The following is a 27,520-nucleotide window of genomic DNA, read 5'->3' on the forward strand; positions in this document are numbered from 1 at the left end:
TCAGCTTCCTTAATAATAATCTTGTCATTATTTTTCAATTCTATTAAAGCTTTACGTTCATCTGCTGATAAATTATAGAATTTAATTAATTTACCCTTGTCATAAGTAGATACTAGGCTATTGGCTCTAGGGCCTATATAAGCCTAGCCAAAAAGGTAACCCTGGCTTTTGCCACCCAAGAAAATTATTTTCCTGTGCTCTTGTCGAGCAGAGCCACAGAGGTGATCCCCAGGGTGAATTTCCTATTTCCCATCCAATCATCAAGATTTTTCTTGAAGAGTGCTAATGTGGAGCTCTGTTTCATATAGATAGGTAGTTTGTCCCAGAATATGGGAAGTCTCTGGAACCAGAATCTATTCCTCCAGCATGTTCTGTTTATTGTAGTGACAAAGTTTAGGTCCCTAGAGCGTGTAGCTCGGAGGGATTGGGATTTCTTTAAGTGGAGCATGTCCAACAGCTCTGGGTTTGACATAGCTTTGTATGTTAGGCAGAGATCGCCTCTGAGTAGGCGATAAATGATGGAGTAAAGCTGGAGTTTTTTGAGACTGTCTGCGTAGGGCATCTGTTTGAGGCCGGTAATCCTTTTTGTAAGTTATTTCTGCAGCCTTTCCAGTTGTTGTAGATGTTTTGTGAGGTACACATGCATACTCTATAAAGGGTCTAATGAGTGACGAGTAGAGGGGAACAATGACCTCTTTTTTTCCTGGATGAGAAACCTTTTGCGATGAGGTATGCCACGTAAAAGGATTTTCTGACTACTGTGGCGATGTGATTATCAAAGGAGAGACTACTATCCACCTGTGTCCCAAGGTCTGTTATCACACTTTCAGTGTTAAGTAGACTACCACCTATGTGGTAGCTCATGGGTACAGAGTTTTTACCAAAGGGGATGACAATGCACTTTCTGGCATTGAGCTTGAGGCCATGGCTTTGACACCAGGCATCTGTTTCCATGAGGCCCTTTTGTAGGATGTCCACATCGTTAGGAGTTTCGATTATAGCTCCTAGTTTGCAGTCATCTACGAACTTCTTTAGCCAAAGTCCTTCTGTGTTAGCCTGTACTTCAGAAAAGTAGATACCAAATAGGAGAGGACCCAAGACTGAACCCTGTGGTACTCCACTTCTCACTAGTCTGAAGTCAGATTTGGAGTCTGCTACTTTCACAGTGTGGATTCTGTCAGTGAGCCAGTTGGCAACCCATCTTGTGACATAAGGATTTATACCTGGTTTAGTGAGTTTATCTGTAATTCCAGAGTGGGGGATAGTGTCAAAAGCCTTAGTAAGATCTAGATAGGTTGTGTGAACCACCTTACCCTCGTCTACAGCTTTTGTGACTGCTTCAAAGAAGTCTGTCAGGTTTAGGAGACCTGATCTGCCTTTTACAAACCCGAACTGAGTGAGCTTCAGAGTTTGGAGATTACCAAAGTCTTTGTGTACAAGATCCATGATTATACGTTCCATGGCCTTGCAGACCAGGCTCATTAGACTAATGGGGTGGTAGTTCCCGGGGTCCGTGGTGGCTCCCTCTTTGTGGAGTGGGATAGCAGTTGCTGTGCGCTATTCAGCAGGCACAAAGCCTGAGGTGAGGCTATGACTGAACATGGTGCTTAGGTGGGGTGCCAGTTCATTCTGCAGTTCATGTAGAACGCAGCCTGGGATGTTGTCAGGTCCCATGGATGCTGTGTTCTTGTGTCTGGAGCGTGTGGATTTTACCTGTGCAGCCGTGATTACAGGAACTTTGCATTCGTCCGGTATAGAGATGGGCCCTTTAGGAGTGAGAGTGGGGTAAAGTTAGCACTGAACCTATCTGCCAGGATGTTGGCGATATCAGTTGGTTCTATATATTTAGTGCCATTGTGCTGTAACTTAGAGCAGATCTGAGTGTTGCCATTGAGATTCTTGACATAGCTATAGAATGCTTTGTGGTTGTCTTTAGAATCAGTGGTGATTTTTTTATAACTAGCTTTGGAGGATTTTATGAGGGATCTCAGCTTCTTACTGAGGCTGTCCAGGGAGTTCCTCCAATCATGGGATTATGCTCTTTTTTTTGTAACAGTTTCTTTCTTCTGTTGTAGAGTTTGTTTATGGCAGGGGACCACCAGATTGGCTTCCTTTTTTGGAGGATAGCATCTTGGTTCTGTTAGGGGTAGCACAATCCATGCACTCATGTAAGTGCTTATAAAGTGCATTTGTGTAGGATTCGGCAGTCGTACCTCTATTGTCCATCTGCATGGGTGTCGTGAAGTTTGCCACTTCTGTCTTAAGAAGCGTGAAGTTGGCTTTGGAGAATTTTTTATGGTGATTTCCCTAATTGGAGGTGGGGGTGGGATGTGGATGTCTAGGGTGATTAGCCTGTGATCAGATCTGACCAACGAGGAACTGACCTCTGATGTGGAACACCGATCGCCCATGTTGGTAATGACCAGGTCTAGGATATTGCTGCCCCTGGTGGGGGTGTGGATAAGTTGATCCAAGGCACTGGAATTTATGAATTCCAGAAAACGTTGAGCAAAAGAGTTGGTACATGAGTAGTTTTCCCAGTTAATGGTGGGGTAGTTGAAATCGCCCGTTATTAGGGTGTTGGGTTGTACCCTAATATTTTCCAGTGTATCAAGAAATGAGGAGTAGGAATCCTGGGGCATGGTGGGGGACTTTTAGCAAGTTACAATATGGATTGCGGTTTTGCCCGGAGTTAGTTGCACTTGGATAACCACGGATGCATTATGCTGAGCCACTAGCCTGGAGGTGTGGATATCCTTAATGAATATGGACATGCCTCCGCATTTAGTGTTTTTGTCCAGGTTAGATGGCCAAAAGGTGTGGTATGAATTATAGCCTGGTAATGCAGGGTGCTCTCTGCAGAGATGTCTGTTCTCCATTTTAAGGAGTGCCTCGACTGAATGCATTTTGAGGTTTAAACTTCTAGCATTGAGTAGCATTACCCTCAGATTTGGCTTGCTTGTACCTGTTAAGGTGGTGAATTTGTCATTTGAACCTTGCTTAAAAAACACACTATAGGGATTGCAAGAGCCTTAGCCAGTATCAGAAATCTCAAGGGCAACAGGTGCAGGCCATCTCTGGCAAAGCATCGTGGTTTGTCGATCATGTCATCCCAGGAAGACAGATACTGGATCCCCTTAGAACGACACCAGAAGCTTAGCCAATTGTTGAAGTCAATCATTTTGTCCTTGTACTGTGGTATCATTCTGGGTGATGGCAGGATGCTACTCAGGGCTAGGGTCATACCTGCCTGGGCTACAAGATCGGAGAGCTCCTCCATGTCTCTTTTCATGTAGTCCAGGGAGGTACGTCTCGAGTCATTCACACCAACATGGACAATGACAGAGTCTTATTTGTACTTGTTGTGGAGTGACCTGAGTGCTTGCGTTATAAACGTTGTATATGTATTTCACAAGCGTTACTAAATGCACATATTATAGGATGACTGTTTGGAACAAAAGTACTTCTACGTTTACATTTATGTATTTGAGCATCCAGAGCATTGCGAAAAATAAGTCTAGTTCACACGTAAACAATTTTAAATCAGTCAGTGCATCTGTCATATTGTCAACATTGACAGGTATAAAACTTAGGTCTTTTAGCAGCAAAGAAATGCCTGCAGTTTTAAATTCAGAGTTCGACAAATTGACAATAAGAGCATAAGGTAGGGATAGTCATCTCCGTGTTTTGTTGTTCGAGCGAGGTCCACTCTGACTCCTGTCCGTTTTCTTCTGCATTGGACGACTCCTGTACAAGCTCAGTTGTCTCGCTTGCATCTGCTCTGGTAATTTCAATTGGACTATCTGCTGGGATAGCTGAAAAACCATGGGTGTTTCCTTGGATGGTTAACCTGCCAATGAATGAGCAGCTTGGGAGGTGTCTAGCACACTATGATCATTGATAGGTTGTTATACTGATTGTTCTCTAGTCACTGAACCAGTCAGAGGTCGAACTGTCTTAGCCAACATATCTAGCATGTTGATCTCATCCAAAGCATTCATTGAGTTTGTTTTGGTTGTAATTGTAACGACTGAGTTATTAGAGGTATCTTTAGTTAGCTCACTGTTGTGTTTCGGCCACAATAAAATATGGCCAGTATTAGTCATTAATAGCCCTCTTCAGTTTATGTCGCTTAGCACCCTCCATTCTTGTATCATATTTTTGTAGTCTTTTCAGCATTCTATCATACTCTGCAGTGTACCCAGTAAAGTTAAGTAAGGAAGAAATATAATTTTCTAATGCAGCGATCTCTTGCTACATGTTTCTCTACATCAAGGAAAAATTTATTCATCAGGGACATATAATCAAGTCCCAATTTAATGTTCAGTTCTTTCCACTTCAGAAGTATAGCCCCGTGGTACAATACCCAATTGTAAATGCACTATAAAACTTAAAACGTTGCCATTGCAGTACCTTGCACTTTTCCACTTTTCACTCCAATTTGTTCAATAATGAAGTGAAGTTCTGATCGCAGTCTTTCTCCATCTCCTATTGGACACCATGATCGCAGTCTTTCTCCATCTCCTGTTGGACACCATCATGGGAAACAGTAAAGGAGAGCAGTGGATTAGAACGTCCCAGTAATAGTTCATTTAGATTTCGACTAATGGTAAAATGTAACGAGAAGAACAGTAACGGCTGTAAAACTTAGAAATGACACTTGGAGGCTCAAATACGCCTTAAATTCTGATAGAAAATGCAAATATAAAGTGTAATAATGAATTTAAGTAAAACAACTCAAAAACGCAATATACTAATAAACCAAAGAACTGAGCAGGTTAAACAATGATATCAATATTTATCAACAACAAATTAATGAAATGATGCAACTATTCTTGGACAGAGGTTATGATGTTAGTATGCTCTCAAAATATTCTAATGAAGCTGCATTACGAAATACATGCAAGCCCCTATTTTGGTATCGGAACTGAGATCTCTGAGACACTGTCATCTACTTTTGAAACTAGTGCGTCTGTAAGATATGTAACAACTTGTAACAGAAATATCCCCGAAATAAAGAAAATAATATCTGATAATTGGGTAATACTGTGTTCTACCAAAATTGAAGCAACATATTGGTAATACTCCTATGTTTGCATATAGAAACCATATAAATCTCAAGCAACAATTATGTTACAAAGATTTCAAAGAGCACTTTAATTTAGTGAAAACAAGCAAACTTTGTACTATCCCATGCTACAACTATTGTTGCAGCTATATTGATAAGTATGTAAACTACTTTTACACAACAACAACAGATAGAAAGTTTTTAATTCAAGTGTAGTGCAACATGTATCTCAACTAACATTATTTATTTGGCAACATGCAAACAATGTACTAGTTTCTACGTAGGCAAATCAACCAAGAGACTAAAAGACAGAATAATTTAGTATAACTCAGGTAGTAGATGCAACATTTTGACTAATGCTCTAACTAAACATATAAGTGAAACTAATTCAGCACATTGCTTTACGTTTAAGGTTATAGAGACTGTGGACAAAAATATTAGGAGAGGTGACATAAACAATAAGTTGGAAATAAAGGAATATAAATGGATATTAATGCTATCTGCGGACTGAGCACCTGGTTTAAATCAGATGGTATCTCTGAAACCTATATTAAAACATAGACAAAAATTGCTTGAAATAATGTACACATGCATCATGTGATTATTTTATTTTTATGATCTGTATATATAATTTTTTGTATCTTTTTGCATATCTATTTTTAAATGACTTCATGATATTTAAGATAACTGAACGTTGTTCTTGGTTGGCTGTGATGTATTTGAAGTTGTTTAAATATGTTCTAGTAGGATATGATGTCAGCATTGATGAAGGGTTTTTGGCCTGAAAGCTTTGTTATTTTAAATTTCTACAGTACTTGGTTCTTACGGTACTTAGTTCTTTGGTTTATTAGTATATTGCGTTTTTGAGCTGTTTTACTTAAATTCATGATTACACTTTATATTATAGTAGACTCTAGATCCCAAGCTAAGTGGCTTTGCTGCACTGCCCTTCCTTCTCCTCTACTGGATACAGAGGACATCCAGTGTTTTTCCTTACCATCATGTCCTCTACTTCTAACCTCTTCCTGTTAGTGAACTTATACTGAGTGTAGCTATCCTTGGTTCATGTTTGGCAGGCTGATTGGTTTTATGTCCAGCTTTTACTCAACACTGCTATCCTAGGTAACCCAATCTGGGCAGCTGGACACTACTGGCAAGTTGCTTAGTGACCCAGGGCTGCTGGACTTTATGTTGGGTGCAGTCTGGCCAATAGGGACACGTGGACCACTCCCATTCATACCTCTCAACCTCTCTGGGCAATAAATCTTGAAAGGTTTGAGGTTTAGACTTCTAGCATTTAGTAGCATTACCCTCAGATTTTGCTTGCTTATACCTGTTAAGGTGGTGAATTTGTCATTTTGAACCTTGCCTAAAAAAGGCACTATAGGGGTGGCAAGAGCCTTAGCCAGTATCTGAAATCTCAAGGGCAACAGGTGCAGGTCATCTCTGGAAAAGCAATTTGTAAGGGAGGAATGGAAGCAAATATGCAACACAATCCTTAGGATTTTTGCTTGGAAGTGTTTGTGTATGTATATTTATATGCCAAGTAGACTTCAAAATAATGTTTCCTCAGGTAGATGGCAAGTTTTGGAGGAGTGATGGGGTAGAAAGAGGTAACTGGAATTATGTTTTGGGGAGCGTAATGAGCTGGCAGATACAAAAAATCCCCTGTAACTCCCCTGCACTGGCTCAGTAATTAAGGAGCCTCAATCCTCATCACTGGCAACAGCTAGGCAATGCACACACTGGGAAAGTATATGCACCCAGTAAAGTACAATTTCCCTTAAGAGCACACAGAGCTCAGTCAGTCTGGGGCTGGTTTCTCCAATGATCCTGAATAAGATTCCCCACTGGCACAGCTATAGGGTTGAGATCTCAGCCGAGTGGCCAAGCTAAGACTGCCAGTACCCTCTCTGTTCAAGCAGTGTTTCATGTCCCTGCCCAAGCAGCTGAGACACTCACTCACTCACTCACTCACTCACTCACTCACTCACTCACTCACTTTAAGATTTGATTGATATACAAACACACACACAGAAAGGCTGGCACAGGTTTACTAGCTGTGCCCCTTTTGCCCAGACTATAAGATAGTTCCAGCTGCCACAAGCCACCCTTATCAGCTACTATAAGGCCCTTACAAAGCATGTCCAATCCTACTGTGTAATGTTACTATTAATCCAAGTGTCTGACCAAGACTTTCAAGGCTGTTTAGGAGTGGCCTGTACAGTGTCACCAAATACATATGCAAGTACTCTAAGAGCTTAAATATGTCTCACAAATAGCCACAAAGATAGGTTTAAATGTATTTAATAAAAAAAGAACAAGACCATACTCAGTAACTCAACATAGTAACTTCATATTTCAGAATCGCAGGAAATATTTTAAAACAACATTGCAGGACAGTCTCAAATAAATACAGAAAACATATAAACTAATCTTTACTATATTCCTAGCTATATCTAAGAGAGATACTATGCCCCAAGTCTTACTTACAGCCAGGCAAGTGCAGATGATGATGAGTGGATGTTCTTGCTAGGTCCAAGACAAAATACAAAATGCACAGTCTCTCTGAGAGAGTTCTTAAATTAATATCAAATATTACTGTCTGGTTAGCTTGGATGACATCACTTTTTTGTCACCTGACTTAAGTTCCCAAGCTAAACCAGAAACTAACAAAATTTCACACATCTGTGTTAAAAATGCATATATCTCAAATGTTTACTCAGAACTGGAAGTCATAAAATAATAAAACACTTTCAAAATAATGGAGAAGGCCCCGTAGTTCTAGGCATCCCATCTCCTTGCTGCATTGAAATTAACTTTTATAGCACAATCGTAAATCAGTCTTTTAACTTAACTTGCAAAACCTCAAGAAAATAAGTTTGTGTGGTCCAGTTTCTACTATTAAAACATACATTTTCATAGGTATATAGTTTATATACATTTCTGTTCTTTTCCATTAGGGTACACTGTGGATACATCTTAGCTCAGTACATAACATACAGTTGTGGATAAATCATATCAATATTCACAAATGACATAGAATTATTTACAAAATTCCAGATAGCTGGGCTGGCAGCGTGACATTCCCTACAGAATACTCTGTCAGAAATATTGAGGGAGCAAATGCATGTAACTAAGGAAACAATTGTTTTGAGTTGGACACTGATCTGAATTGACTAGGCATGATGAGGCTTTAAGTTTAATTCTATTGGCTGCCAAAAAATTACTAGAAAACGGAAATCAAAATAGAAACCAAGTGTCTTTGAAGTATTGAATATTGTAAGAGAGAAAAGAATTGGAAATGGATCTTTATAAAAGGGTATGATGTGGTAAATCCACCACTGCCAATCGATATGTGACACCCCACCACCTCGGGGCCAGCAATCAAGGATCCTCAATCCTCACCACTGGCACCAGTGGGGAACGTTCTCTGGGAGGATAACAGGTGCACACACAGCATCTCCAGATGCAATTCTCTGCATTTCACAAAATTTCCCTTAAGAGCACATGGGGAACACAGTTCGAGGCTGGTTTCCCCAGATCCCTAATAACACTCCCCACTGGCACAACTATAGAGTTGAGATCTCAGCTGAGTGTTCAAGCCAAGACCTCCAGCACCCTCTTTGTCCATCCAGTGCTTTGTGTCCTTGCCCAAGTAGCTGACCCACTTTGAGATTTGATGTACACACACACACACACACACACACACACACACACACACACACCTGGGAAAGGCTGGCACAGGTTTACTAGCTATGCCCCTTCTACCCAGACTATAAGGTGGTTCTGACTGCCAGACACTCTTGCCAGTTACCTTAATGTTCTTTCAAGGGTACCCGATATACTGACTGAAATTAATATTCATACAAATGGTAGTTTGACCAAGAGCAAGGCTGTTAGGAGTGGCCTACACAGTGTTGCCAAATGTGCAAATAATCTCAAAACTTAAATATCTCTACAAAGATCAGCCACAATGAAAGGTTTAAATATGTTTAATAAAATAACAAGAAACTACTAAGTATATATTCACAGTGACATCAGAGTTCAAAACCACAGGAAAATTTTAAAATAACATTAAAGGATGGATCCAGACAAATAAAGCAAAACAATATTTAAACTAAACTTCACTTTATTCCTGACTGAATCTAAGAGAATTATAGTATTCCCTAACAACTTAATAGACCAAGGCAGATGATGTGGTGAATGGTCCTTCTTGTCAGGCCCAAGACAGAATACAGAATGCTCAGTCTCCCCAAGAGACTTCTCAAAATATCAAAAATATTACCTCTTGGATAGCTTGCCGAATGACATTACTTCTGGTCATCTGACTTCTAGTTTCCATGCAAACCCTAATTGCTGGAAGCTTGCAGGACTTAGCACCTACCTGTAAAAATGCACATACAAGGGCCTTTGCTCAGCTCTATGGCAGGTGCTGGAAGTCATAAAACAATTGCATACCTCCACACTTCCAGAGTAGTAATTGGTTCACTTCAAAGACAATACAGTAGAGAATCGATTATTTGAACTAATTGGGACATGGGGTAGTTCAGATTATCAAACATATAATTGAACCAGATAAAAAAACTTCTAAAATCGTGTTTTTCTGCATGCAGACAATAACTTTTCAACCATTCAACGATTTTACAGTGGACAATAAAGAATATTTTGACACACAAGTGGGCTACAAGTTCAAAAAACATGCACAAGAGAATACATGCAATGTTTATATATTCAGATAATTTTTCCTACCCAATAACTTTAGAAGGCTGTGTTCAGATAATTGATGCTTCAGATAATTGACTCTGTACTGTACAGAAAGCTTCCTAGGGTCATTGGCCCTAGGGCCTATGCAAGCCTAGCCATAACAATTCCCTGGATATTTCTTCCCACAATATTTACTTCGCTAGACCTCTGTCTAGCAGGGCGACTGACATGATCCCCGGGGTGAATTTCCTATCTCCCATCCAATCATCAAGGTTCCTTTTGAAGAGGGCCAATGAGGCGCTCTGCTTGACATGTATGGGCAATCTATTCCAGAGTAAGGGGAGTCTCTGGGTCAGGAACATATCCCTCCAGCATGTTTTGTTAATTGTGATGACAAGGTTTAGATCCCTGGAGCGTGTGGGTCTGAGGGATTGGGATTTCTTTAAGTGGAGCATGTCCCAACAGCTCAGGGTTTGACATGCCCTTGTATGTTAAGCAGAGATCGCCTCTGAGTAGACGATATGCCACAGAGTATAGCTGGATTTTTTTTAGATGGTCAGCATATGGCATCTGCTTTAGGCCTGTGATTATTTTAGTGAGGTATTTCTGTGGCCTTTCCAGCTGTTGCAGATGTCTTGTGAGGTACATACCAAATGGGGCATTATACTCTATAATGGGTTTAATGAGGGATGAGTACAGTGGGACGAAAAGTCCTTAGTGGTGAGGTGTGCCACATAGAAGGATTTCCTGACTGTTGTGGCAATGTGGTTATCGAAAGTGAGACCACTGTCCACCTGTGTCCCTAAGTCTCTCATCACACTTTCGATGTTTAGTGTCCTGCCACCTATGTGGTAATTCATGGGTACATGTTGTTTTCCAAATGGGATAACTATACATTTCTTGGCATTAAGCTTGAGCCCATGGCTCTGGCACCAGGCATCTGTTTCTGTAAGGCCCTTTTGTAGAATATCCACATCATTTGGGGGTTCAATAATGGCTCCCAGTTTGCAGTCATCTGCAAACTTTGTTAGCCAGAGTCCCTTAGTGTTGGCCTGTACTTCAGAGAAGTAGATGCCGAACAAGAGTGGTCCCAGGACTGAACCCTGAGGTACTCCACTTTTACAGTTTGGGTTCTGTCAGTAAGCCAGTTGGCAACCCATCGAGTGACGTAGGGATTTATGCCCAGCTTAGTAAGTTTATCTATGATTCCAGAGTGGGGGGTGGTGTCAAAGGCCTTGGCGAGGTCCAGATAGGCTGTGTGGACTGCCTTACCCTCGTCCACAGCTCTGGAGACTGATTCGAAGAAGTCAGTCAGATTCAGGAGACAAGATCAGTCCTTCCCAAACCCAAACTGGGTGGGGTCCAGTGTCTGAAGGTTGCCAATGTCATTGTTTATAAGTTCCATGATAATGCGTTCCATGCCCTTGCAGATCAGGCTGGTCAGACTGATGGGACGGTAGTTCCCAGGATCCAAGGCGGATCCTCCCTTCTGGAGCGGGATAACTGTAGCTATGCGCCACTCAGTGGGCACGAAGCCTGAGATGAGGCTATGATTAAACATGACACTTAGGTGAGGTGCCAGTTCATTTTGTAGTTCATGTAGTACACAGCCTGGGATGTCATCTGGTCCCATGGATGCTGTATTCTTAGCTTTGGAAAGTTCTGTTTCTACCTGTGTGGCCGTGATTATCGGAATTTGGCAATCTTTTGGTATTGAGATGGGCCCTTTAGGGGGTGCGAGTGGGGTGAATTTGGCACTAAATCGATCTGCCAGGATATTGGCAATATCCTTGGGGTCAATATATTTAATGCTATTCTGTTGTAGCTCAGAGCAGATCTTTGTGACAAAAGGAGGTACTGCCAGCACTTTGTCTCTGGCTGCATTGAAACCTGTGACATACCATCTTTATGGCCTAGCCTATAAAGTGATTTAATTTCAGATATATTTTATTTGCTGGACTGAGGTTAACCTCTTGATTTCCAGTTTCCTCTATTAAAACATCTACATTTAAACCGTTACAATAGTGCATGTACATTTCTGTTCTCTCCAGTAGGCCACACTGTGGATACTTTTCAAACACAAACACTTTACAAATACCTTTTCAACACAAACGTCTGTCCAAATCAGTTTGATGTATACATGACATACAGTTTTAATATATTTGTAACACTGGCATCTTGTATAAACCAATTTGATATTCACAAATGACATATAATTATTTACAAAATTCCAGCTAGCTGTGCTGGCCATACCTCCTTTCGTCACAAAGGGAAGGAACAAATTACAAAGAAATAAATGGAATTTGCAGGGAATAATACATGCAACATAATACTCAGGAGGAGGAGTGAGGTATAGGGGCAGGCAGGAACTGAGCAAGTTATGTAATGCTGGGCAAATTGAGAGTTGTTGTATGTTTTCTTTATATACATACACATATACATACGTGTGTGTGTGTGTGTGTGTGTGTGTGTGTGTGTGCAATGTAAGTAAATGAAAAAAATGTTAATATGGTTTGTTTTGTTTTCTATTAATGTACTTTTGTCTGTCTGAAGTGATTTAATAAAGGCATTAAAGAAAAATATAAGTATAGTTACCCAAGTCTACCACCTTCCCATTTCATCTCCTACATATATGAACCATTTGTACCAAAACACACTCAGATTAGCCAGAACACCTAGACTATTCACTTGTTTGTCCATGTATATTATGCACATAGACAATTTCTCCCACACACTTGCTTTCTCTGATGGTAATGCCAAGTCTCTATTCTCTATACTTCTTCAGTGACTAATTCTTTGTTTCCTTCCCCATGTTTAGTTGTTTCAGAATAGAATGGGCACTGTATACCTAATCATACTCTGAACTGGATTTGATTAGTCTTTTAAATTCACTCCTATTAAGCTGTATGTTGCAGTTCCAGTTCCATCCGTTGTACTTTGTGTGCCTGGGCTGAACCTGTAAATGGTCAAACTAGACTAGAGTTCTCCATACTTTTCAACTTCTTGGTCCAGGAAATCTATACAAAGCCTAAAACAAGGGGGTGCAAAGGCCCAGAAATAGGGACAGATTTTAAATATTGATCTTATAAACTTTGAAACTTGCTAGAATAACAGGATTTGTGTTATCATACATTTCCTGAGGGATATGATGTCTGAAATTCATATGCATGTCACTTAGGGACTTCAGTCCTCAGTGATTTGCCTAAAAACCACAAATTTTATGAGGAACAGACTAAACATATTTGACAAATCTGGACATTCTGTGAAAATCTGGACAGTTGAGAGATATGTTTTTCTCCCCTAGTTAACAAAATGAAACAAAGTTATGATGTGCCAGTATCACTTTTGATTAAATTCTAGTCTGTGATCTGTGCTAGTTAAATCTCTAAGAATGTTTTGGCAGAATTTTAGGGGGATTTTCATGTGCATTGTTCTAGAGCTAATATAAACATTTGCATAGATGAAGTATTGAATGGAATGGCAGTATAGTTTTGAAGGATAGAATGGAATGGCAGTAGTTTTGTGTTATCAAATGGTTGGTGCTGACAGTTTCTGGCTGCAGCTGCTGTTAGAAATTAAGCTGCACTTGTACATTGTATTATCCACTACTACTGATTACGTTTTTTTTTTTCTTTTTACAAAGATATGAAGCTAGCCTATCTGATGCACAACAGAATGACCTTGATTTATCAAAGCCTCTCTTCACAACAGCAGCACTATTCACAGCATGCAAGTAAGTGCTTTTGCCTATTTATAGTAAGGCAGTTTAGAAGGCTACCCTTTGTTACAGTGCTATATGGTCAAACCAACAGTACAGAAACAAGGCACTGTTGTGGAAAGTATGACCCATGAAACAGTGTAGCACATAACCTGTTTGTTCAAAAGGTAAAAGAGCTTCACACGTAAATACTGCATTACAAGTAATGAGTTTTCTGTTCCACTTACAAAACACAGCTTCCTGTGATGAAACCTGTAGTTTAATGCATGACAGTCTAGCTGTAGTGCTAACAGATTTTTTTCAGTCTTAAATCTGTATGTAAACAGATGTACAAAGCAAGATTTGTTATCACAGACAATATTATAAATTGGTAGCAGCAGCACGGACTATAACTTGTGTTGTACTAAGCGGTTTGTCATTCATAATAATCCAATGAAGAAAGAAGGCAAGAGCATAACATTGTCTTTGCAAGGTACTGCATGAAGGAAGGAAATGTTAAAGTTCTCAGTGGGAGGTTGTGTTAAGAAGGGTTGGAAGGTGACCAGTAGTAAAGGAAGGGGGTGGCCAGCAAAAATGAAACAGGGCATTCATCTGCCCTAATATATAGAAGTACCAGTGTTCAAAGAAAGTCTATCAGAAAGGCATACTTGAATTTGTGTGTTTGACTGTGACATGAGGGATGTATCTGTACTTTTTTAAATATATTTTTCCTTTGGGCTGTGTCTAGATAACCCTGCTACAAATAAACCAGGATACCATTGTATCATGAACTAATCAGGCAAGCATTTCTTCTTCACTCTGTGACTGGTTTCCTTCCAGCAATGCATTTCCTGCAGGGAATGCAGAATAACGCATTAAAACAGGCACAAGAAGACTTCTAAAAATGGATTGGAAAATGCTTTATTTTTTTGACAGTTGAAATAGTTCTTAAAGTGGTAAAGTATTCTGTTGCATAATTTGGAACCTGGAATAGGTATGTGTGGTTAGCAGCATATAATTCTCTCCATAGCAGAAGTTTACATACTAAACCAGGAAACTGATTAGTGATGATTGTTGGAAGTATGCATATCCTTTTTATGATAATCAGCATTATGCCATGACTTTTTCTAACATGAAAGTGAGCCACTGTACTTTGAGGATTCTTCCTGCTACTAACAATTAAGAACTTTGATTTTCTAGCTAGCAGGCTTTTCTGACTGGCAGAGTTTTGTTACTGAAGCATCCCAGTTACACAGATGGAAAGCAGAATGTAGGTAGAGGAACTCTCCATCAGCCCTGGGGAATTATTGAAATGCAGTTGCTCCTCCATACTTAGTGTATGGATTAAAAAAAAAAATCAGTCTTTGTTTTCACTCTATGCATGTCGTAGAATTAGGTGTGTACAGTCTGACACTTGCAGGAAGTGTCTTGTGTGAGTAGTTTGTTTATACACTGAAAACAGCAGCACATCTTAACAAAGCATGGCAGTGTTTTGATATTGTTTGCTGAGAAATGGCAAAATAAGACACTTGCAGGTCACTCTGTAAAACTCGCACTGTAAAAAAAAAAAAAATTAGAAAAAAAAATTCTCCACTTGTAGAGTACTGCCTCTTTGGAGCAATTTTTTTCCAGGATGCATCAATCTTGTTTGAAGCACTTTTTTTCTTAAAAACAAACCCTCAGTTAAATACAGGAAGCATCATTCTTCACAGCGAATCCAGGGTTGTTGAAATTCCATTGTAGTTATGCTTCCATCTGAGGCTGAGTATAATGCAGTTTCTGAAACTTGTGTGTTCTGTTGTGCAGCTGGTAATACAACCAGGAAACTATTCTGGTGAGCCTGGCACCATGTTGCAATGAAGACATTCACTTTCATTGCATAGATGTGCATAAAAAAAAAAATCTACTTACTTGATCAAACTGACATTCCAAATTTGTTAGTGTCACTTGAACTGAATGTAGAAAGTCTTCACCACGATGTCTGCATTCCACCAAATTGAGAATGTCAGGAGGTGATGTCAGACCCTCGGGCATTTGTGCTGAAGCTGCAGTGCAAAGTGTACATCTACAGCCTAAGTGTTTACAGTTTTGAAGAGGGGCAAGCCCCCCCTGCCCTCCCATATGGGGGGCTGCGCCCCCACACCCTCTGCAAATTATATATTCCACCTCTGAAATCGCACTACAGTGAGGAAAATGGTAAATTTCTCGATCCCCACTGTAGTGCAATCTGTTATCAGAACATCAAATGCACATTAGCCAATGTGCATTCGAACATTTGCAGAACGACCTTACGGAAGCTGGGAAAAGATGCATTCATGTTCCTGTCCAGTGTTGGAGGGAAGCATTCTAGCTTATCAGTGGAAGTGGTAAGCATTAGGTAGCCTATACAAGAGGAGTGGTTTCTGGCCCAGAAAGTGTAGCTATTGGCCGTTTGGGCAGTTTTTTCCATCTCTTTCAACTTTCTGGTTTAAAAGCCACACTTGCGCTTGTTTCCCACCTTTCCTGTAACTAGCCTAGTCCAGATACCGAGTTGCTGTATCCAGGACTGTTGTTAAGCTTCTGAGCCCCGCAAGCCTTTCTGTGTTGGAGGAAAGCCTTCTGGCTTATCAGTGGGAGTGGTAAGCACTAGGTAGCCTGTCAACCACAAGAGGAGTGGTTCTTGGCCCAGAAATTGTAGTTTATTGACCATTTGGACAGTTTGTCCATCTCTTTCAACTTTCTGGTTTAAAAGACCACATCTGCGCTTGTTTCCCATCTTTCCTGTAACTAAACCTACTGGGAAGCACTAGAAAGCCTTAAACTGATACAAGCCTTCTAGCTTAGAAGAGAAACTTTGGAGTGATTAAATATCAGTTTTCTGTACTTTCCTGCTGTACTTAACTGTTTTCTGCCTAAACGCTGATTTTTCCAGCATTTATTGTGATTCAAAAGCTTGTTTTTTTTTTCACATATTGTACTTATTTGACTGCCTGCACTTTTAAAAAGTCATTTTTTTGTTTAAATAATTTAACTGTTGTAGGCTACACACTAAAGTGCGATAGCCTTTTCTGATCGTTTGTAGTCATTTAAAGTTTTTAAGTGTATTTTTTTTTACTGTTTTTGCCTTATCTTTTCAAAAAAACAACAAAAAAAAAAAAATTCCTCGTTTCCCGCCTTTCTCAGCTAGTATAGTCCAGTTTTCAGGCTACAGCTGAATTCAGGGCTGTATTGCAAGATTCTGAGTTGCCCATACCTGACTTGGATTGAAGGAAGTTTCTCTGTTCACCTGTGAGAGAGGGGAGCATTGAGCAGCCTATCTGTCCCTGGAGGAGTGGTTCTAGCCCAGAAGTTAGTAGATGTTCTTCATCTCACATTGCTGCAGTCCTTACACTTGGGCTAATTTCTATCTCTTTCATTTCCCTGGTATAAAAACCTCGTTTGCACGGTTTTGTGCGCCGGGCAGTGCCGGTTAGCTAGGGTTAAATTATTTGTGGTTTCACTAAGTCTCCTCTTCAGTTTTTCCCCTTGAAACTAGTCTAACTCTCAACCTAAGCACTCAAAAAGCATCCTACAGCCCAGCACTTGCTCAGACCTAATAGCAAGCACTAATATACCCTGACACTGGATTGCCCAGTAGAGCAAGACTCTTTATTCACCCCTCACCAACCAAGTGATTAAGCAGCTCACTCTACTATTCAGGCATGACCAAAGGGCAATTTCAGGTGTACTCTCCAGTCCAGCTGGTGAATCTGGGTATCTTGAGGCAATGTTACAACTGCCTCATGTACACAGACAGCCCTCTCCTCCTACCACAAAACACTAACATATGCGAGAGATGCAATTATACAGCCAAACTGGAGGCTAAGCTGTCTCTACCCAAGACAATGGGTATTGGAATCAGACATCAAGAGGAGAAGGTTAACACTTGCACCACACCTCCAGCCACACATAGACCTACTAAACCAGCACTGGCAAAAATACACACAAATACACAAAATCATACTCTGAGGCTCTAAATAAAACCTGCAAAAGCCTAGTACCAAAGAAGGGAACACGTGGAGACCAATTTTGGATCTATCTATCCTCAACACTTATCTGGACATTCCCAAGTTCAAAATGTTGACGTTACAACAGCTTTTGCCTCTGCTGGGCAAGGATCATTGGATGGTAACTTTGGATCTCAAGGAGGCTTACCTTCATGTTCCTATCAGGCTAAGTTGCAGGAAGTATCTGCGTTTTCGAGCTGGGACTTTTCACTATCAGTTCTCTGCATTGCCCTTTGGCTTATCTACTGCCCAGAGTGTTCACAAAGTTCTGGCTCCAGTGATAGCTTTCTTCAGGCTGAAAGGAATACAGATCTATCCTTATTTGGACGACTGCCTGATTCTGGCTCAAGGAAGAGAAGAGCTCCTTTGTCATTTGGAATATGTGATAGCAGTGCTAAGATGCCTAGGGTATTCTGTGAACGAAATAAAGTCCAGTCTAGTACCCTCTCAAGACATGTGCTTTCTGGGTGTGAGACTGAATACAGCATCCCAGATGGCCTTTTTAACCCCGGACAAACAAAAGAGTCTATCCCTTTACTTCCATCAGCTATCTCATCAGTCCAGGCTGACTGCAAGGACAGTCCTTCAAGCCTTAGGGTTCATGGCATCTTGTATTCTGGTGCTTCCCAATGCCAAACTGCATATGAGGAAGCTACAATGGTATCTCAAAATGTATGGACACAGCACTGCCAGGATCTAGACACTGTCATTCAAATAATACCTTGCATTCAAAAGGAATTTTTGTGGTGGGCTCAGGAATGTCACCTAAACAAGGGACTCTCTGTGACCCGGCCAGAGGCGAGTCAAATTTTAACGACAGATGCCTCAGACAAAGCTTGGGGAGCTCATCTAAATGGAAAGTGGATACAAGACAAGTGGCCTGCCAGACTACAACATCTACATATCAATCTAAAGGAGATGTTAGCAGTCCAGTTTGCATTAATAGCTTTCAAGGATTTACTTCTTCCAGGGCAGGTGTTGATTCTAACAGACAACACAACTGTCATGTGGTACATCAACAAGCAAGGCATTCTTATCCTCTATGCAGGCAAGCAATGATTTTGTGGGAGACTGCTCTCAGTTTACAACTCAATCTTCAGGCAAGGTTTCTGCCAGGAGCACAGAACTCCTTAGCAGATGTGTTGAGCAGACGAATTATGGATCCCCACGAGTGGAAATTGGATCCTCATGTGTTTCAGAAATTGACAGTGTCATGGGGAACTCCAGACATAGATCTGTTCGCTTCTCCTCTAAACCATCAGCTGCCAAAGTTTTGCACAAAAAGGTTTCATCCCACAGCTTGGAAAGTGGATGCTCTTTCTTTCAATTGGAGCAATCTTCATGTGTATGCCTTTCCACCTCTGCCTCTCCTCCCAAAGGTACTTCTAAAGGTCAGACAGGACAAGCCAAGGATGATTTTAATAGCTCCAGATTGGCCTCGACAGCACTGGTACCCATTACTGAGAAGTCTGGTATGGAAGCCTCCATGGCCTTTGCCTTCGATTCCACACCTGTTGTCACAGGAGGACAGCCATTTGCTCAATGTCAAACTTCATTCTCTTCACCTAACAGCCTGGCATATTCTGTTTTGAACCATAGAGGGCCTCAACTTCCACAACAAGTTTTGAATGTGATTTTGGAAGCTAGAAGGCCTAGTACAAGGAAAGTGTACAGATAAATGGAAGAGATTTTTATTTTGGAGTGCAGCAAAGATTTTGATGTTTCTGAGCCTAATTTGAGTGTGGCTCTTCAATATCTTACTGAGTTACTGGACAAAGGTTTGTCTTTCTCTTCTATTAAGGTTCATGCTGCAGCAATTTGCTCACTATGATTGTGACCCACCATTGTTTTCTCATCCTTTGTTCAAGCAATTTCTTAGAGGGCAAAGAATATAAGACCCCACTTAAGAGCTCCTACTCCTGCTTGGGATCTCAATTTTGTGTTGGAGAAACTCACTCTACAACCTTTTGAGCCTGCAGCTACTTCTGAGTTGAAATATTTGTCATGGAAGACTGCTTTTTTGTTGGCAATTACCTCTGCAAGAAGGGTTTCTGAATTGCAGGCCCTTATGGCGGTTGAGCCTTTCTTGATTTTCCATAAGGATAGGGTATCATTACGTACTAATCCTTCCTTTATGCCTAAGGTGGTTTCTAGTGTGGCTTTAAACCAAACTATTCATTTGCCTACTTTTTATGCAAATCCCCAAAATAAAGGGGAAAAGATTTTGCACACTTTAGATGTACACAGGCAGTTGCGATATTATTTGGACAGAACTAAAGGGTTCAGGCAGTCTCAGCAGTTGTTTGTTTCTTTTGCTTTGAGTTCTCAGGGCAAGCCTGTGTCAAAACAAACTATTTCTAAGTGGATTGGGTTTTGCATTGCTTTCTGTTATTCCCATCATGGCAAGGAGATTCCAGCTGGGATTAGGCCTCATTCCACTAGGGCTACTGCCACTTCAACAACTTTTTTGAGGAGAGTGGCAACCAAGGATATTTTGGAGGCAGCTACTTGGAGTTCAGTGCATACTTTTTCTAGGCATTATCACCTGCCACTTTACTCTAAATCCAGGGCTGGTTTTGCCACTGCTGTTTTGCAGGGCATCTTGGCAGCTCCTGCTTCCTTGTAGTTAGCCATCCTCCCTTACCTCTGCTTTGGGATTCTACCCAAGTGTAAGGACTGCAGCAATGTGAGATGAAGAACATAGTACAGTTTTGTACCTACCATAAATGTAGATGTTCAAGATCCACATTGCTGCAGTCCAACCCTCCCTCCTTCCCCTCTGTAGTTAGAGGTGGTTGTGTGGGTTGGGTTGTACATATTGTGTATTTTGTATATATTGTACATATTGTTAGTGCAAGGGTGGTGGTTTGGTTGTTTGCTGTCTTTTGGTTTTGACCTTTATTTTTAGGGTCTTCTGACATCTGGGGCAAGAAAAGACTGAGGATATGACGTCGGTCATGCGCATTTGTACCCTGACGTCCTGATGTCAGTCAAATGCGCCTTGACCGACGTCAGCCTTATACTTTGATATTCGGGCCGACCGAGGACAGCGGACTACCCAAGTGTAAGGACTGCAGCAATGTGGATCTTCGAACATCTACATTTATGGTAGGTACAAAACTGTACTTTTATTGGCCATTTTGGGCTAATTTCTATCTCTTTCATTTCCCTGGTATAAAAACCTCGTTTGCACGGTTTTGTGCGCCGGGCAGTGCCGGTTAGCTAGGGTTAAATTATTCGTGGTTTCACTAAGTCTCCTCTTCAGTTTTTCCCTTGAAACTAGTCTAACTCTCAACCTAAGCACTCAAAAAACATCCTACAGCCCAGCACTTGCTCACACCTAATAGCAAGCACTAATATACCCTGACACTGGATTGCCCAGTAGAGCAAGACTCTTTATTCACCCCTCACCAACCAAGCGATTAAGCAGCTCACTCTACTATTCAGGCATGACCAAAGGGCAATTTCAGGTGTACTCTCCAGTCCAGCTGGTGAATCTGGGTATCTTGAGGCAATGTTACAACTGCCTCATGTACACAGACAACCCTCTCCTCCTACCACAAAACACTAACATATGCGAGAGATGCAATTATACAGCCAAACTGGAGGCTAAGCTGTCTCTACCCAAGACTGGAACAGACCGTCAAGAGGAGAAGGTTAACACTTGCACCACACCTCCAGCCACACATAGACCTACTAAACCAGCACTGGCAAAAAAATACACACAAATACACAAAATCATACTCTGAGGCTCTAAATAAAAATGTGCAAAAGCCTCCAAAGCAGACACACAAACAACCTGCCCATCCCGTCACAAACCAGACAACACATAAACCACAAAATCAGTGTGCTGCGCAATCACAGCCCTTAAGGCGAAATAACATACCTAACATAAGTGAGACTATAGTCAGGCACACTGACGTCCCACTCACTAGGCTGGACAAGCAGAAGGTTACTGTTAGTTGCCTGTTGGGAGCCAGAATCCACCACATAACACAAGCACTCAGGTCACTCCAGAACAAGTACAAATATGACTCTATCCATTGTGCATGTTGGTGTGAATGACCTGAGACATACCCTCCTGGACTACATGAAAAGAGACATGGAAGAGCTCTCTGATCGTGTAGCCCAGGCTGGTATGACGCTGACCCTGATTAGCATCCTGCCCTCCCCAAGAATGATATCTCAGTATAAAGAAAAAAAATGATCAATTTCAACAATTGGCTAAGCTTCTGGTGTCATTCAAAGAGGATCCAGTGTCTGTCAGCCTGGGACGACATGCTCGACAAGCCTCGTTGCTTCACAAGAGACGGTTTGCACCTGTCACCCCTAAGCTTTCGAATACTGGCCAAGGCTCTTGCTGCCCCCATAGTGCCTTTTTAGGCAAGGCTCAAAAGTCAGACCCACCTCCATAAACAGCACAATTAACAAAAAACTGAGGGTTATGTGACTCAACGCCAGGATTTTAAATCTCAAAATGTATGCGCTCAAAGCACTCCTCAGTATGGAGAACGTCGACATCTGTGCAGTAACTGAAACCTGGTTCAAGGCTCCAGAGAGCACCCTAGCACTACAGGGCTACAACCCGTACCACATGTTTTGGCCACAGAACACGGACCGAAACACAAAAGAAGGGGGTGTATCCATATTCATCAAAGATACCACTTCCTTACTAAGTCCTCTCTTATTCAGTTACACCCCTAACTTCTAAATTTCTCTAGCATGTCGAAGGGCCAGATGCTGGCGTCCTCTCCTGTCCAGTTGGTGAATTTGGGAATATTGAGGCAATGTTACAATTGCCTCATGTACACTGACAACCCTCTCCTCCTCCCACATAACACAAATACTTGCGAGAGATGCAGCTATTTAGCCAAACTGGAGGCTGAGCTCTCTCATCTCAGGACTGGCAAGACCAGACAGGAGGAGAAGGCAACTACACACACCACAAAACTAGTCTCACATAAAGCTATCGCAACAATGAATCAAACACATAAACACACAAAGTCATACTCGCAGGCTCTGAGAAAAAATTTACCTAAACAGCAGAGGCCTCCAAAGCAGACATCCAAGCAACTGCCACCTCATGACACACCACAGGCAACACATAAACCACAAAATCAGTGTGCAAAGCAGTCACAGCCCTTAAGGCCAAATACAACACCAAACATACTTGTCATAGGTGACTCCATAGTCAGACACACTGACGTCCCACTCACCAGGCTGAACAAGGAGAGGGTCACAGTAAGCTGCCTATGGAGCGCTAGAATCCGCCACATAACACAAGCACTCGGGTCACTCCACAGCAAGTACAAATATGACACAGTCATTGCCCATGCTGGTGTGAATGATCTGAGACGTACCTCCCTGGACTACATGAAAAGAGACATTGAGGAGCTCTCTGATTATGTAGCCCAGGCAGGTATGACCCTGACCCTGAGCAGTATCCTTCCTTCACCAAGAATGATGCCACAACATAGAGACAAGATGATCAGCTTTAACAATTGGCTTAATTTCTGGTGTCATTCAAAGGGGATCCAGTGTCTGTCTGCCTGGGATGACATGCTTGACAAGCCACGCTGCTTGCACCTGACACCCTGGGATTCTGGATATTGGCTAAGGCTCTTGCCACCCCATAGTGCCTTTTTAGGCAAGGCTCAAATTCTAAACCTACCACCCTAGAAAACAAAATGGGAAGAAACTAAGGGTAATGCTGCTCAATGCCAGAAGTCTAAATCTCAAAATGCATGCACTCGAGGCCCTTCTTAGTATGGAGAACATCGATGTCTGTGCTGTGACTGAAACCTGGTTCAAGGCTCCTGAGAGCACCCGGCACTATCAGGTTTTACCTCATATCATGCGTTCCCCAAAACCGGACCACACCACAAAAGGAGGTGTATCCATATTCATCAAGGATACCCACACCTCCAGGTTGGTGGCAACGCGAAGCATCGGAAACCATCCAGGTGCAATTAACCATAGGCAAAACTGCTCTACAATTTGTAGCATGCTACAGGCCACCCTCTCAAACTCAGGAACCCCACACAGCCTTCCTGAAGACACTGGAGGGTATAAATGTATCTCAAACACCATTATATTGGGTGACTTCAACTACCGAATATAGACTGGGAACATTACTCAAGCCCCAACATTCTAGCCCAAAGGTTCCTGGAGTTCATAAATTCAAATGCCATGGAACAACTAGTCACCGTTCCCACAAGAGGAGAAAATATATTAGATCTCATCATCACAAACATGGGGACAAAATGCTCCACACGGAAGTATATCCCTCATTGGTGAGATCAGATCACAAACTTATCTCACTGGAAATCCACATCCCCCCACCCCAAACAAAAGACCACAGTGAAGAACTTCTCTAAAGCAAACTGCACACTACTCAAGACTGGTGTGGTGTCCTTCAAGGCGCGCGAGCCAGTGGAAACCACAACCCAAGGTGCGGAAGCCCTTACAAATGCCTTCTCTGAACACCTCCAGGACTGCATGGATCAGGCAATCCCCAATAAAACCAAGACTCTTTCCACCAAGGGCAAGCGTCCAGTCTGGTGGACCCCAGCCACAAACAAACTTTACAATAAGAGGAGAAAGCTGTTACATGATAGACCAAAATCCAAAAAAGAGAAGACACCCTTGATCATTATTAGTAAAAAATACGAGCACTCATAAAATCATCCAAGGCCAACTTTGAGAGAAAAATTGCAATAGATTCAAAGACAATCATAAGGCCTTCTTCAGCTATGTTAGAAACCTGGGTGGAAACTCCCAGATATGCGCAGAATTAGTCCAAAATGATACAGAAATCACTGAACCCACAGGCATTGCCAACATACTGGCAGACAGGTTCAGTGCAAACTTCACCCCTCTCCCCCAAAGGAGAGATAACTATCCCAGTGTAGCCTCCTAGACATCTCAAATGCGCAGGTGAAAGCTGCTCTGTCTAAAGCTAAAAACACAGCATCAATGGGACCGTATGGTGTCCCCGGCTGTGTGCTACACGAACTCAACGAGGAACTAAACCCACATATAAGGCAGCTGTTTAATCTTAGCCTTACCACAGGATATGTGCCCAAGGGTGGCGTCGGCAACTGTGGTCCCACTCCACAAAGGCGGTGCCTCGGACCCTGGTAATTACCGCCCCATAAGCTTAACAAGCCTGGTCTGCAAAGCTATGGAGAGGATCATAATGGAACTCATAAACAAAGACATAGGGGACTTGCAGACATTGGACCCGACCCAGTTTGGCTTTGTCAAGGGCAGATCATGCCTTTTGAACTTGGTCGACTTCTTTGAAACAGTCACCAAGGCCATTGATGAGGAAAGGCAGTCCATACAGCCTACCTTGACCTTGCAAAGCTTTGACACAATACCCCACTCGGGTATTATAGAGAAACTTACCAGCTTAAATGTAAACCCATATGTCACAAGATGGGTTGCAAACTGGCTAAAGGACAGAACCTACAGGGTTAGAGTTGCTGGCGCCATGTCAGACTCCAAGCCAGTCACAAGTGGTGTCCCACAGGGCTCAGTCCTTGGCCCCCTGTTGTTCGGCATCTACTTCTCAGAAATACAGGCAAACATAGGAGGACTATGGCTGACAAAGTTTGCAGATGACTGCAAAATATGGCACCATAGTGGAAAGTACATCGGACACAGATATCCTTCAGAGGGGTCTCACGGAAACTGATAGCTGGTGCCAGAGCCATGGCCTGAAGTTAAATGCCAAAAAATGTATAGTCATACCCTTTGGGAAAAACAAGGTAACCCCAAGCTACCATATAGGTGGCAATCCATTAAGCACAGAAGAGGTTATCAGGGACCTGGGGACCCAGGTTGACAGTGGCCTTTCTTTTGACACTCACATTGCTAAAGTGGTTAGAAAGACCTTCTACATTGCCCACCTGATCATGAAGGGATTCACATCCAGATCAAGTGAGGTCATTGTTCCCCTGTACTCTTCACTTATCAGACCAATGATCGAGTACAATGCCCCATTCAGGATGTATCTCACCCGACACCTGCAGCAATTGGAGAGACCCCAAAAGTTCCTCACCAAAAGGATAAAGGGACTCCAAAATCTGTCATATGCTGCCAGACTGAAGAAACTCCAGCTATATTCAGTCGCATACCGCCTGCTCAGAGGTGACCTGTGCCTGACATACAAGGCCATGTCCAACCCGGAATTAATGGACATGCTCCACCTCAAAAATCCAAATCTACCAGATCCACTAGAGCAAGCGACTTAAACCTTAGCACGGATATAAATAGGACATGCTGGAGGGATAGATTTGTCACCCAGAGACTCCCTATGCTGTGGAATAAAATCCCGGTCCATGTGAGGCAGAGCACCTCGCTGGCTCTGTTCAAGAGAAATCTTGACCGGTGGATGGGAGATTGTAGGTTTACCCCGGGAATCATCTCTGTGTCACTGCTGGACAGAGGCACAACAAACTAATGGGCACAGTATTTTTTAACATAAGGGGTGGCGTAAGCCACAAAACTTTGGGCTAGGCTTATAAATGCCTTAGGGCAGATAGCCTAGTATAAACCTATGAACCTATGAACCTACACCTCCAGGTTAGTGGTGCAGCATGATACCTCTTGAGAGCATCCACGTGCAACTAACATTGGGCAAATCTGCAATGCAAATTGTGGCCTGCTACAGATCACCCTCCATGACCCAGGACACCACTCCACCTTTCTGGAGACACTGGAAAACATGAAGGGCCTACCGAACACCCTGATATTGGGCGATTTCAATTACTCTACCATGAACTGGGAAAACTACTCGAGTACAAACTCCCAGGCCCAGCGCATCCTGGAATTCGACTCAAATGCCCTGGATCAGCTGGTAAACTTCCCTACCAGAGGTGAAAACATATTGGACCTGGTCATCACAAACATGGGCGAAAGGTGCTCCAAACCGGAGGTCAACCCGTCACTGGTCAGATCAGACCATAAACTAATCACTCTGGATGTCCACACCCCTCCACCACCCCCAACTAAGGAAACCACAGTAAAAAAACTTTTCTAAAGCAAACTTCACCTTACTTAAGACAGAGGCGTAAGTTTCACAGCCCCCACACTAAAGGATAATGCTGCCCAAGATGCAGAAACCTTTACAAATCCCCTCTATGAGCACCTACAAGGATGCATTGTGCCATCCCTAGCAAAACCAAGACTCGCTCCTCTAAGAGAAGGAAACCAGTCTGCTGGACCCCTGCCATAAACGGGCTATACAATAGAAGGAGGAAACTAGTTCAGAAAAAAAGCAAATCCCAAGAAGGAAAGACATCCCTGATCAGTATCCGTAAGAAACTAAGGTCCCTCATAAAATCATCCAAGGTTAACCTCAAAAGAAAAAATAGCCAAGGATTCAAAAGTTAACTGCAAAGCCTTCTTTAGCTATGTTAATAATCTAAGTGGCAACTCACAGATATGCACTGAACTAGTGCAAAATAGCACAAAATATACTGAACCTACTGATATTGCCAACATCCTACCAGATAGATTCAGTGCAAACTTCACCCCCCAAAAGGGCCCACAACAATACCGGAAAAGTGTAGTGTCCCGGAAATCACAGACGCACAGGTGAAAATAGCCCTTTCAAAAGCCAAAAACACAGCGTCATTGGGGCCAGATGGTGTCCCAGGCTGCATTTTGCATGAACTACAGAACAAACTAGCCCCCCCCCCAAACACGCTGTTCAACCTCAGCCTCTCCACAGGCTATGTGCCCATAGAATGGTGCATAGCAACAGTTATTCCATTCCACAAAGGAGGGGCCACAGCTGACCCTGGTAACTATTGCCTCATAAGCCTGACTAGCCTGGTCTGCAAGGCTATGGAGCGCATCATCATGGAACTCATTAACAAAAACATTGGGAACCTTCAAACACTTGACTCGACCCAGTTTGGCTTTGTTAAGGGCAGATCATGCCTACTAAACCTGGTTGACTTCTTCGAGACCGTCACCAAGGCCATAAACGAGGGAAAGGTTGTTCACACAGCC

The 27,520-nt window shown here is 42.2% G+C and overlaps 1 protein-coding gene across 1 annotated transcript in view; it reads left to right on the top strand.

Moving 5' to 3' along the window:
- Window positions 1-27,520, top strand: part of ORC6 (origin recognition complex subunit 6) — a 221,875-nt gene that overhangs the window by 54,825 nt on the left and 139,530 nt on the right. The window contains exon 4 of the mRNA XM_044081893.1: window positions 13,419-13,508. Within this exon, the coding sequence (XP_043937828.1) occupies window positions 13,419-13,508 (90 nt within the window). The remainder of the gene's footprint in view (window positions 1-13,418; window positions 13,509-27,520) is intronic.

This window comes from Protopterus annectens, chromosome 8.part1, assembly GCF_019279795.1.
Source record: "Protopterus annectens isolate FY-2018-M chromosome 8.part1, PAN1.0, whole genome shotgun sequence".
NCBI lineage: Eukaryota > Metazoa > Chordata > Ceratodontiformes > Protopteridae > Protopterus > Protopterus annectens.